The sequence below is a fragment of the Semicossyphus pulcher genome, unplaced genomic scaffold (genome assembly GCF_022749685.1).
Source record: "Semicossyphus pulcher isolate SPU_LCO1_2020_fin unplaced genomic scaffold, fSemPul1.0.p SCAF_16, whole genome shotgun sequence".
Taxonomy (NCBI): domain Eukaryota; kingdom Metazoa; phylum Chordata; class Actinopteri; order Labriformes; family Labridae; genus Semicossyphus; species Semicossyphus pulcher.
The window spans coordinates 22,638,660-22,652,127 of NW_027211670.1; the positions used below are offsets into that span (position 1 = coordinate 22,638,660).

At 38.9% G+C, this 13,468-nt stretch overlaps 2 protein-coding genes across 3 annotated transcripts; one reads left to right on the forward strand and one right to left on the reverse strand.

Moving 5' to 3' along the window:
- Positions 1–1,520: 1,520 nt before the first annotated feature.
- g6pc1a.1 (glucose-6-phosphatase catalytic subunit 1a, tandem duplicate 1) lies at positions 1,521–3,576 on the forward strand. 2 transcript variants are annotated; one of them, XM_069664349.1, is made up of 5 exons: positions 1,521–1,738; positions 1,827–1,936; positions 1,992–2,001; positions 2,747–2,862; positions 3,068–3,576. In XM_069664349.1, the coding sequence occupies exons 1-5, from the start codon at positions 1,521–1,523 to the stop codon at positions 3,574–3,576; spliced, it is 963 nt and encodes a 320-aa protein (XP_069520450.1). The 2 variants fall into 2 exon arrangements, with proteins under 2 accessions (XP_069520450.1, XP_069520449.1); XM_069664348.1 differs by lacking the exon at positions 1,992–2,001 and adding an exon at positions 2,565–2,670.
- A 3,686-nt stretch (positions 3,577–7,262) lies between these two features.
- Positions 7,263–13,432, reverse strand: psme3 (proteasome activator subunit 3). The gene is made up of 10 exons (XM_069664579.1): positions 13,296–13,432; positions 12,711–12,743; positions 12,529–12,591; positions 12,169–12,273; positions 12,014–12,062; positions 10,735–10,853; positions 10,404–10,540; positions 10,257–10,311; positions 8,110–8,196; positions 7,263–7,995 (listed from the first exon to the last, which is right to left on the reverse strand). Exons 1-10 carry the CDS (start codon positions 13,335–13,337, stop codon positions 7,915–7,917), a joined length of 771 nt encoding a protein of 256 aa, XP_069520680.1. The 5' UTR covers positions 13,338–13,432; the 3' UTR covers positions 7,263–7,914.
- Positions 13,433–13,468: the final 36 nt, after the last annotated feature.

Sequence of the window (13,468 nt, forward strand, 5' to 3'; positions counted from 1 at the left end):
TCAATCCTTTTTGGATATGTTTAGTTTATTTCTGTTTTGTTTTTGTTTTTTGCTTCTTTTTTGCTATTTTAATCTGTTATTCACTTTGTATGTCTTTCTCTATGATTTTAAATTGCAGAATTGTTTGTTTTTATTGACATATTCGAAATAAACATGACTAAACTAAACTAAACTAAACTAACATTAGCTAGCTAATGGGTTATCACATGAGATTTCACTCTGGATTTTTACTATCCATTGTCTTTTCAGTTGCTGACAAATCAAGAAGTCATTAAATGATAACAATTTGTCAACTTTATTTGATTTATAAGACTTGCAACCTGGAAATTAGCAGTACGACAATATAACGTGAGATTCCCAAGCATCCTATAGTATATTAAATAAGCTAATCACTCTTTCTTTTTCCTTTTAATCATTGTCTGATTTGTTGTGTGTTTAAAAAAAGAGATCTAGAAGTGTTAAATACTTTCAAAAAGAAGCTAAAGCTAGGTTACCTTAAGCTATGAGTTACATGTCTTTCATTTTGATCTTTCTTTGTAAATAATTTAAATTAAACAGGTTTTAATTTTCTATCTAATGTTATATATTCTATTTTCATCTGTTTTTATGGTTTTACTTTTACTTTGATAATTTGGTTTTACTTTCTATCTTAGTATTATTGCACTTAGTTGATGAGTTCTGTCTGTTTTCATGTGCTTTTATTTTCTGTATTGTAAAACACTTAAGCTGCATATCTTGCATGAAAGGTGCCATACAAATAAAGTTTATTACTATAATGACTTTAATTTCTTTGAACAAATAGCATATGACACAATGCTTTTTTAAAACTGAAATTGACTGTAAAATTATGGATTTTTCTCCGCATTTTTTCCCATTCATGCAGCCACAGAGTCATAACTTCTCAGTTATGTAATTGTTTTTCTGATGATTTGGTGAAAACACCCCTCTAGCAGGGGTTACATAAGGAGATAGATGATTGAGTGACTGAGCAGAAGGTGAGGAGATACTGAGATCTCTGATAAAGAAAATAAAGCAGAGTGGCAGATTATTTTTGTTCTTTTATGACAAACAGATCTGGCAGGGACGTTTAAATGAGCACACATTTTATCTTGTTTTGAGGGATGTTTCAGATAAGACGTCATTATTTCTCACAATCAATTCCCAAGCTAAGGTAGGAAGAGACAAGTGACTCACTCTTTACACACTCCACTCAATGCAGAGCATAAAATGTGAGCAAAGATTGATGGATACCATAAGCAAATGGCTGCATAATTTTTATTGATCAGAGAAACAAAAGGGCTTTCCTAGAAATCTGTGGTCAGTCCGAGGGGCGGCAGCTTGTAATGATGGAGGGCCTCTAGGGTGTAAAGGTTAAGGAACCCGTCTGCACTGTCCCAAAGGCAAACAAATCCCGCTGGCTTGAGTAAAGTCCGACTGGGATCACACAGTGGCAGCAATCAGACAAAAAAGACTCGGACCCCAAATTTGATGCATCATCCTCAGGCAGAGGCTGTGATATAATGGATCTTCTTCACAGCTGGGGGGTCGAGCTGGCAGTCCACCTGCAGACCAAATACAGCAGGTACGAGGGCTTGTTCAGCCTGGTGTCCGCAGTGGCTGATCTGCACACTGCCTTCTTCTGCTTCTTCCCGATCTGGTTCCACCTACGGAGGGACACGGGGCTCAGGCTCATCTGGGTGGCGGTCATCGGAGACTGGCTCAACCTGGTGCTGAAATGGTAAGATGTTAAAACGTCACAGTGAAATGAGGCCAAACAGATAAGAAAAAGAAAGAGAGACTTCAGTTTCTCGGTCTTTTCATGGCAGGGTTTTGTTTGGAGAGAGGCCGTACTGGTGGGTTCACGAGACCCGCTTTTATGGCGCAGGACCGGCCCCCGCTCTGCAGCAGTTTCCCATCACATGCGAGACTGGACCAGGTACAGTTCATGACGTAGATCACATGACGGTTGTCTGTCAGCAGAATTGATTGAGTTTTGTCTCAGTAGAAAGAGTTATCTGGCACAGTGAACTTTCAGCCTGGTTGATAATTCAGGGCATCATTGCACTGATAAAATCTGCAGTGTGTGCCAAGCATACATGGTTTTCTCTGAATGAATATCCTCTGAAAAGTGATAAGTAGGTTATAAACCAGTAACCTTTGTCCTCTTTAATCTTTTTAAAGAGGTTTGTATTATATAATGTCTTTACATTTGATCCACTTGCTTACCTCAACATTTGTGCGCATACATTTACTCATGTACTGGACTTTAGCACACATTTCAGGTACTATATTTTTATTGAAATATTTTCTTTACATGCCCTTTGAGCTTCTACTCCCCTACTTAAAATACGAAATTAGCTTTTACATACAAAACAGCTGTAAAATATAAAAAAGCAAATTGACTTTTTTTCTGATCTAATTAGAAAATGTAAGTTTGCATCATTTTTTAACACATTTAGACATTTTAGTTTATCATGTTGCCAATATTATATTCAGTACGGCTGCACATCGTTCTCTCTGCAGTTACATTATGAAAAAGTAAAGATTAAGTGTGTTCCTTGCAGGGAGCCCTTCAGGTCACGCTATGGGTGCAGCTGGTGTCTGGTATGTGATGGTAACAGCACTACTCTCTATTGCAACTGAGAAGCAATGCCCCCCTTTACTATACAAGTGAGTATTTAGCAATGCAGTTACACATTTCTTCATTAATCGCCAAACAAATCTTTCTAAATGTTCACTCTGTTAGATTCCTACAGGTAGGCCTGTGGAGTCTTATGGGCCTGATACTGGTGCTGGTCTGCATGTCCAGGGTCTACATGGCTGCACACTTCCCACACCAGGTCATTGCTGGAGTCATTACAGGTTCGTCTGCCCAAATTTTTTGAGTGAGGAAATGTGTGGAAGATTTTGAGTTTGTTTCTGGATGTGCTGAGTTCAGACTTTACTAAGGAATACATGCAATGAAACTTAGCGTAAAGCAAATACATTACCCTTACTGGTCTGCTAGGCTTTGTAAACACACAATGGTTGCCACTGTTTGATGGACCCTCTCCTCTGATCTTTTCAGGTGTACTTGTAGCCGAGGTTGTCTCGAGGGAGAGAGGGATCTACAGAGCCAGCATGAAGAGATACTTCTACACGACTCTCTTCTTGACCTCTTTCGCTGTCGGCTTCTACCTCCTGCTCAAAGCTCTGGGTGTGGACCTTCTTTGGACCATGGCGAAAGCCCAAAAGTGGTGCGTGAAGCCTGAGTGGGTCAACTTGAACACAACGCCCTTCGCCAGCCTCCTGCGTAACATGGGCACCCTGTTCGGCCTTGGCCTGGGCCTGCACTCATCCCTCTACACCGAGAACAAGAAAGAGAAAAAAAGCACCAGTTTCAAGATGGGAAGCATCATTCTCTCCTTATTTTTGCTTCAGCTGCTGGATGGATGGACATTTTCTTCTGAAAATCTTGTGACTTTTTATTTTCTGTCTTTTGGTATAAGTGCAGTTGCACTTTTAATCCCAACCACCCTGGTTCCCTGGGCTCTGAGCTGGATTTTCAAGGGAAAGGAAGAAGACAAGAACTTGTAATTTAATTCCAAATTGTTGTTTGTAGTCAATTATTAGTGTAATTGTTTTATGTTACTATGTTTGTTCCTTTTGTGTATAATAACCATATTCACGTGGCGGCCGATGTCGTCTTAATGCTCAGGGGTCTTAGCTTAAATGCTGTTATAATGTTTTCCTGCTAATTTCCACATTTCAAATCATAGAATTGAAGGAATCTGAATAATTCTTTTACTTTAACTGCTTCCAGACTGATCAGCAACTTAAAAATCAATGGATAGTGAAAATAGGGCAATATTTTAAGATCAAACAGTAAATCTGATTACTTATTATCTACTGACAGCTAAGGTACAACAGCTAAAGTTAACAAATAAATAGCTAACAGTACTGCTAGCTAGCTAACATTATCGTTAGCTAGAAATTTACACCATTCATATCGTATCCTATATCATGAAACTATAATGTTAACTAGGAAGTGGTCGAATGCCAAGTTAACTGTTGTCTAAGAGTTGCTAATGAGTTAGCTAATATACTTTTAACTTAAAATATGGCCTGATATGTTCTCTCATGTTCTTCAGAAATTGTCCTTTCAGTGGCTGTTCAATTGAGAAGCGGTGAAATTAGCGATTTATCAAATAGCCTACGTTTATAAAATTTGGAACCTTGTACACAGCAGTACACCACATCACAGCATTTTAGCTTCCCAACCTTAGCATGACGTCAGCGGAAAATGGCCACAGAGTGAATATGGTAAATTTAGCCTTTAAGGGCAAGATCTAAAGTTACTGTGCTTGCCTGGATATCAGTTCCTTTGAGGGATATGTACTGTAGTTTGATACACTTGTTTTCTTTCAAGAGTAAGATTAAGTGTTAACACCACGCTAATGTCTGCAAGCTAAATATGAAGCTACAGCCAACAGCCAGAATTAGCCTAGCTTAATGGACGAACAACTAGCTCGGCTCTGTTCTAAGATAACAAAATCCACTTCCTAGCACTAAACTCATTAATCAACAAGTTTTATTTTAACTGTGTAATTTGTACAAAAGCCTAAGTGTAAAAATGTTACTCTAGTTAAACCTAGTTAACAAAATTGTCCTTTTTTACATCATTTTCTGTGTAATGATTAAACAAAAGATACAATATGTTTAACACCTAGCTTCCGAAGCACAAGCTAGCAGTCAGATTTTATTACATTTGTACAAAGCTAGGCTAGCTGTTATTAGCTGTCATTCTAAGCTAGGCTAATGTGTTTAGGTTTAGGCTACAATTTTAACATACAGACATAACAGTGGGATCATAAAACATCTAGGAATCAAATTGTGGTTATTTTTGTCTGTTTTGGTCCTTAATGGTTTTTCAGTGTTTATTACCCTGTCTGCTTAGGAGAACAGCCTTTTTCTACAGGTAAAAAAGGTTTTTATACAAAAGTAGTTAGCAAACAAAATGCATAAGATGCATAAATGATGGAAGAAAAATGTTAGCAACTTAAATAAAACCTTTTTTTTTTATCACCATTTGGTTTCTATTAAGACTTGTGCTTATTTTAGTAGTCCCGTGCCCTCCTGTCGGTTTTCTCAGAATGTCTCGGACTGATTAATTCCCCAGTTGGAACAAGCATTAAATATTAACCAGAGCATGCTCCCTCCACTCGGCGGTCCCACACAGCGACACTGCCTTCCACCACAGCCACAAGGATTAAAAAGAGACATGGAGGGTCAAGGGGCGGAAAGCATTGCAGACAACACGAGTGTCCCATACGGCTCTAAAAGTAGTACATTGCTCCTGTGACGTATCAAAGGAACGCCGGATGTGTGGTACTGAGATCAGCAGGATTACAAAGAGGGACACACCTCTGCAACTCCACCAATTAGATACATACCGTTTATGTAATTTGCAGCTGAGTGCAATCACATGAAATGAAAAAGTAGGAAAATTAAGATGTATGGTTGGTGATCCTTTAGGCCTTATTTTTAATTTAGACGTGTCAGAGTTATCTGTACTTTGACAAAGTTTTATCTTATTCTCCTAATGAAAACATGATCAGCTGCACACATCACCGCAGACAGGGTGAACGTGAGAGGGGAAATGTGAGACCCCTCTTGGATGACATAATGGTCCCGGTCATGTGACACTTCCCACAGCAAACCGCAAGTCTCACCACAATCAACTCATCTCAAAGGCCTCTTTTCCTGTGCTTATCTCATGCAGCCATATACTGTATCTATATGATGCTGCAGGTCTGTATGCGCAGACTGTATGGTGGGTGTGTAGGAAAACAGAGGGAATGTGGGAGTTTTATATATTAGAGTTGACCCCTGAAAAAGTTACGTATTCTCTATGTGTCGTATTTTAATTTCACATTCTGCGCAGAAACAAAGAGGAAGGTTTGGACTGAAAAAAGCAGCCAGAATGATTCACATGGGTCAGAAGTTTGCTTGCAAATACTATGTGTATCTACATTATATCTACATTTAAAAACATTTAAATATATTCGTTAATCTTGGAAATAACATCATTGTATTTAGCGTGCTGTGTCTTCTTTTAATATATGGTGGTATGCAGATATGGTGGGTCCATGCTGCAGTGACATCTGCAGGTCAAGAGCAAAAACAGTTACATAATGTGTCAGTAAATTGTGACTCTAGGTCCTAATTTGCAGCGTTAAACTCGTAAACCATGGTATTTAAACTGTAGCTTACATACTGACATATTTGTGAAGTTATGATAAACCATTTGTTAACCAAAATAACTCCACTGTTCTTTCCCTTGGAGGGTCATTGTAACAAATACTAATAGATGTTTAACCCTTATTTTATAGCGAGTCACAATAGTTGTCATACTTTTAAAACCTTATAACATATCAACTCTATTAGAAGCAGTATTTTACTGTGTCGGCAACGATATATTTATATGTGCAAACATTTTTTAATCGATTGGAAATTATTTGTCTACAGAAGCTGCAAAGATGCTCTATGATTTTCAGTTGTCTGAGTTATTGTTTAACTTGTTGGAAAACCATGGCAGACCCAGACCACCAATTAATTATCAAAACATTGGATTATAAAAAGATCAAATCAAAGCACTTCACAATCACTGCCAGATTCTAAAACACATCCGATTTTAAGTAACGATCTACGGAAGCTCATAGCGGACATGCATCCACACATTTTTTTAGTCAGTTTTCCCGTGAGTCATTTCTGGTCGTTTTCTGGAGATCTTGACTTACTTTTCCCGTTTCCTCAGGACAACAAAGCTGGTTATCCCATTATTACGGATTTATTGCCCCATTATCTCCAGATAACAACTTTTTTTCTCTTGATAACAGGATCATTTTCCGGCGATCTAGAAACCAAAACAGGCTGGTCGCTGCGATATTACAGAGCAGCAGATGCCATGCTGCCACCGCCCACACTAATGAGATAAGATAAGCCTATTATGTGTTTGTTTTTTGCTTTTACAACTCTGGGGATATGAGTCATGATCTGACGTTACGGTAGTGCTGCATCGTTAGTTGAAATCTTGAGAAAATGACCAGAAATTACTCATCACGGGAAAACGAAGTAAATAAAATGTATGAATGCACGTCCGCTTTGGGCGTTTAAATGTAGCATTCTAGCTGCACTCAACCTTCTCAAATGAACTTGAAATAAAAACTTTTATGACAAAGAAATTATACAAACACAAAAATTACAAAAACAAAAACAAAACCTTTTATCAAAAAATGTTTTATTCAACAGATTCATGCCTCTACATCAACGATGCTTTGGTGACTTATGAATTTTCACTGAAAACAATAAGCCTGTGGACCTAAAACCTGCTTAGTTTCTATCGTTTCTTACAACTGAACTCTAAAACATTTGGAGGAAAAACACAAAGGAAACATTTTGTGTTGCGTGTCCTATGAACGACAATCCTCATGATGTAAGAGGAGTCTACTATAAGACTGAAATACAAAACAAGTGAACATTCAGTGAAGCAGCGGGCATGACACAAAACCACTTGAGCTATAAATGAAACAATTTCACAAAAGATCCGAGGACAAAATGTTTAATTAAAATTAAAAAATACATAGCGCTTTTTGTTGTCTATGATCTATCTCCCCACGTTCTGAGAGAATATTTATGTCTTCAAAGGATTTAAAACAAGACAAATATTTTACAATTAAAACAAAAACATGTGCGTCATGTCCATCTATGGAAGCTATGTTTCTGCACTGGGCTGGGTTGATTGTACTGAAGTATGTGAATGTCTAGTTGTAGTCCTGTGGACCGGGGCCAGGCTACTGGAGCTCGACATGGCGTGGCGGAGGGAGACGGGGAGGGTGGAGATGGGAGGTGGAGGATGAGGTGGCTGGATGAACATCAGTACAACGCGTCAGCATTACTGCTTCGAGGCCGCTTGATCTTCTCAATGTTCTTCAGGATCATGTCGTGTAACGTTACCTACAGAGAAAAAACAGACAGTCTGATCATGTGGAGCAAAAACTGACTTAAATAAAATTACAATATAAAAAAACTTAAATGGATGGTGAGAAAGAAATAAAAATCATGACATACGTATTGGTTCCGAAGCTCAGAAACTATGATCTTCAGACTGATGTATTCCTTCTCATCAATCTCCGTTACCGTACGCCGATAGTCCTCCTAATAAATGAATAAAGTCTGTGTCAACATATTTTTACATCTTTGCTTAAATATGTTGGGTTCAAAACACAGCCTGTCTCACAATGAACAAAAAAAGGTCAGCACTACTTTGTTTTGTCGACAGATTACAACCAACATCCACGGTTTTTTATTTTATAACTGAACGGATAATACTCATATAGCTCGACTGTGTAACATTTGGAAGAAGAAAAGCACATTCCTCCTCTTACAAGTAAAAAAGGTGAGCATTAAAACAACCATAACCGGTTCAGTCCAGCCGAGCTTGATCTGTCATGACCCCTAGCTGACCGTGGGTGGGGTTCATAATGTTAGCAAACTTTAGAGACACGTTGCTGTGTCACTGACATTACTCAGTCAGCTGCTGACGTTATTACTTTTCTCCATTTCTGCTATTTTTGCAGTTCAGCAAAAGAAATAAATACTGCTTTTAACAGTTATTATTCTGCCACTGGAACATTTTGAGCAACACATACTGGTAGACCTCTATGGGCCTGATCAGACAGGACGCGTTTTAGCAGCTGGGGGCGGCTCTTTCATCATTGTTTTCAATGAGAGGGACGCTTTTCCGCACTGTGCGCCTCGTGTTTTTGAGGAAACGAGTTGGAAAAACTTCAACTCAAAGCAGAAAAGAGCCTGACGTCATGGGCGTTTTTCTCATTGTCCAATCGGATGAGAGGAGAGGCGAGCCTTCTGTCAGTTTACAATGTAACGGTAAGGTTAATGACAGCTAATGATTCGGTGGTTGCCTTTACAACAGTAGGAAAAAGCCGCCCCCAGCTGCTAAAATGCGCTCTGTCTGATCAGGTGTTTACTTTCACAAAAAGGCAGTGCGGTGCGCCTCGCGTTTTACGCCTGCAAAACGCATTCTGTCTGATCGGGCTCTATAGCGGTTGCTTCTTTAAGTCTTAAAGAAAGTTGTTTTGTATCTATAAACACACTTGAAGCGATCACCAGTAACCAGGAACTCTTTTATAGTAGCCGTCTTGGGATTAAAGGGCCAATTTTCAACCTCAGTCCTATCATGTTATTATGTGGATGCCATTATGGTACAAAAAAACATACAATGTCGCTCTGTGCCTTTGGAGGACTCTATCCGCTTCTCCAATGGGCCCTGGAAAACTTCGGCCAGACTACGTAAAACGCATCATCTGGCGGAGCTTGGAGCTCGCTGGGGAGCTCGCTAAACTACACTCAGATGTCATGTCTTGTTCAGAATCGTCCGGTTTGAAATGTAGACTGCAGACCTGAAGAGTTTTTAGACGATCCACCGGTATATTTTTCGTCGTATTTTAGATTCTGTACTGCTCTGAGCCGTTGCCTGCAGCGATCAATGTCCTTGACTGGAAAACAGTAGTGTCTCACTCCAGCGTATCTCGCTTGGCCGTTCCTTTCAGAGGGAGGGGCGCAATGCATGCTGGGTGTTGTAGGAATGTAGAATGGGCGAAACCACGAGCTGTTTGTACAACTTTCTCCACAGCTATGGCTTCAAATTTAAAATGTTATTGCTTCTATCGATTACAGAGAACACCAGCTTTGACTGACAGCGGCTTTTTCCAGGGGCGGACTGCTCCTTTAAGTAGAGTTTAGTTTTATCACTTTAGTACTAAACAAGATAAAACATGTCACCTGTAAAATATCAACATTACAGGTAAATCTTCCTAATATAAAGTTCAGTGACAAATGTAGTTGACATACCGAGTCCAAAAGAGTAAACACACTTGTCTATCCCAGCTGTAAATTAACAGTGACTTAAAATGTTGTATTAGCATCACATTAGCTCAAGACTGAAGATATTAAAGAGGTGAAGTGTTTCAGCGCACTGGCCCAGAGTTATGCAGCTGCTATAAGCTTTGCAAACCACCAGATGTCACCGTGGTTGAGTTTAAAGCCCCAAATCTTTTGTAGTCACAAACAGGAAAAGAAAACCAGAGCAATATGAAGCTCTCTCCACTCATGACGACTATTAAAAACAGAATCATTTAAAATGTTAACATTTTCTGTATTTTGTCTGCTTTGATTCTTAAATAAGAATTACTTACCACATGTGGATATTTCGCTATTTTAGAAACCAGCTTTGCCCGTGTGATGTAGTATCTAGAAGTAAAGAAGACAAAACCAATCTTGTAAATAATAAAAAGAAAGAAACATCACGTGTCGTGCTCAATAGGATTGTGTCTTCTACAAACCTTGAAATCTGATCGAGGAAGGATGCCGCCTCTCCTTCAACTGTTCTGAGTTCAGCTACCGTCTCCTCCTGGATGGACACTCCGAAGTTGTTGCCATCCTCTATCCTGGGGATGAGCAGCTGAACCCACATTTTGACCTGCAGGAAATAAGAAGAGTGCTTAGAAATTAGGAAGCAACATCTGGGATACTATCAGTCAAGTCAGGACGGAAAGAAGTCCTGCACACTTGAGGTAACTGTGGACCCCTATATGGATGTTGGAGCTTCATACCTTGAAGATAGAAAATTGGCAAACTGAAAAACTGAAAGTAAAATTACAAACTTTTACTTACTGTGTTACATTTCTCTATGAGTGTCCTGATCTCTGGTTTGACCTTTTCAATGAGGTCGACAAGGTTCCCGTTGCTCTTCATCATCCCGCCGGGCATGACAAAGACCTTGGTGCCAGTCACTGAGGGACACAGGAAAGAGAAGAAATGGTTAACAGACTTTTAACCTTACCTTTTTCGATCTGAGGTTTGGTATATAGAGTTAAAAAAAAAACCTGCGGTTGTTGCCTATATTCTGTCTTTTGGGGCACAGCTGCAAAACCTGTCACTCTAGCCCTGGTTCTCAACTGGTGGGTCGGGACCCAAAAGTGGGTAACGGATGTGTGCTTGAAAAAAGAAAAAGTTGTGGCCAAAAGTCTACGTTGCGCCTTTATTTTGAAGAACATGGGTTTCCTGTGACGTGCGTGCAGTAGTAATGTAGTTTATTCACACGCCATGTATCCACTGAATTTGGGTCACGATTCGTCATTAATGAAGTGGTGGTGGGTCCTGAGGCTAGACCAGTTGAGAAACACTGCTCTAGAGTAGAGTAGAGCAAGGCTTAAGCTGTGACTGTTTGTGTGCAACATCCTGGTATATGCATGCACTACCCTTCACAGATTTGCAAGTGGGAGAACTCTTCAGACACAAAGAGGAATTTATTGACTTCATTTACCATCAACACTGACTGGACCTCCATATAAAACACAGGGACAAATCGCTTTAAGTTTCAAAAACAAGAAGGGACCAGAAGTGACGCCTTACAACCTTTCCTGTGTCCTGTTCACTGTTTACTTGTACATTTTCTAAGAGTGTATATTTTATATATTTTGTTATCTAATTTTGTACTTTTTTTATATATATATATATATATATATATATATATATATATATATATATATATATATATATATATATATATATCGATAGATATATATATTTTGATCTTTATTTTTTTTTTTACCCTCTGTGTGCTGATTCTTTCCTATTGTATTGTACTGTATAAGCTGCTGGAGACTGAATTTCCCAGAGGGAGTCATCCCAAAGGGATCAATAAAGTTGAGTCTAAGTCTAAGTCTAAGAAAAAAAGACTTGCAGTTGTCTTGCAACTTCACTCCCTCATGTGGTCTTCACCACAGTCACAGTACAGTTTGTTCCAAATGCAAAGAGGCTGTGCAACAGCAACTCATAGCACAACGAAAATGTTCAAATCAATATAACTGACCCAGAGACTTACTTAAAACCTGTCTGTCTGACCAGAGAAAGGTCGAGCATTTAGGATTTATCGCTTTATTATACTCACCCTTGTCATCCCCTCCTCCATCCTCCAGCTTTCTCTTTTTGGCATTTTGCTGTGAAACAGATAAAACAGGATCTCACCATTGATCTGCAAACACTAGCTACGTTTATTATTTTTAGAAGCGACATTATATTTCAACTCTAAATTGGGAGACTTACCCCTTCAAGTCCGTCATGCAGGTTTGACAGCAGGATGGGGTCTGGCACTGTGAGGTTTATCTCAGAGTGGATATCCTTCAGTTCACTGACGTTAATGATTGGATCCTGAAAAACAAGGATACTAGTTGTACTATTTCTCTTTACACATGGTTCCCTTGTTCCCGTTGAAAATACAAGATGAGGGTTTAGATGTCATGATCTCTACTTTGAAAAAAAGGCACATTTGTCAACTGTCAGATAATTTGCCAAATCATTTATACTGTGGTAGCTACAAAACAATCTTCCCTCACAGTCGATAGTATAGCCTGATGTAGAAAGATCTAAGACAATGACTGTTTAATTAACAAAGATTTAACTGACCTTAAGGAAGTGATCAAGTTCCAGTAACTTCTTTGGGAAAAAATTTGCAACTAGGTCCTCTGCCTGGGAAAAAAAGAAAATTAGTTTAGTCTTGCCTATAAAACAAAGTTGTTTTTTTTTTATAGCTGTGTAAATAGAAATGTTCACAAAACTTGTCTTTACATATGTTAATCATTACTTACTTCTGAAGTGATTCTTTCTCTGAAAGCATCAACCTGCAAATACATCAAATAAAAAAGGACTTTAATATCAGACGTCCTGTAGAAAATGAGCACATGCAAAACCACTAATTTGGCATTGCTTAACGTGACTGGAGGCTCATTAAACCTAAAGTTAGTTTATTATTATTATCGGCATTGGTTCTATGAATGTGACTGGTGTATCAATACATCAGTAAAATGATATTAATATAGGTAACATGACGCAGGTATGACAACGGCATCTTCTTCAGTTGGCTAACTTGATAGCTAAGGCCATTTTTAGAGCATGTGGTCTTCCAGAAAAAAATGTTATTTGTTCACATATTGTTGTAACATTGTCTTCCCTTCCATCTACTTGAAGCTCAACATCACTGCGACACAGTACCTGTTTGAGGGTTTGACAGGTGTATTATAGCAGGCGGGAAACAAGCCGGTTAGCGGCTATTAGCCTGGCCTTATCAAAGCTATCACATCATGCTACAAAACGTGGCTAACATGCTAGCTAGTAAATGGCAACAACAACACGCCGTTTAACCTTAGCAGTTATTTGAAAAAGACAAACCTCACCTTGGTTTTAATTTCATTGTCCACCTTGAGGAGTGAAGACATCTTATGTGATCAAATAGGCGAAGAACGATTGTCCCAACAGCATTAAATTCACTTGTAAACGTGTGGCTTTTCACTTGTCAGCCACACTTGTGAGCTTAATGATGACGCAATTAAACCGCGACGCACGGAGT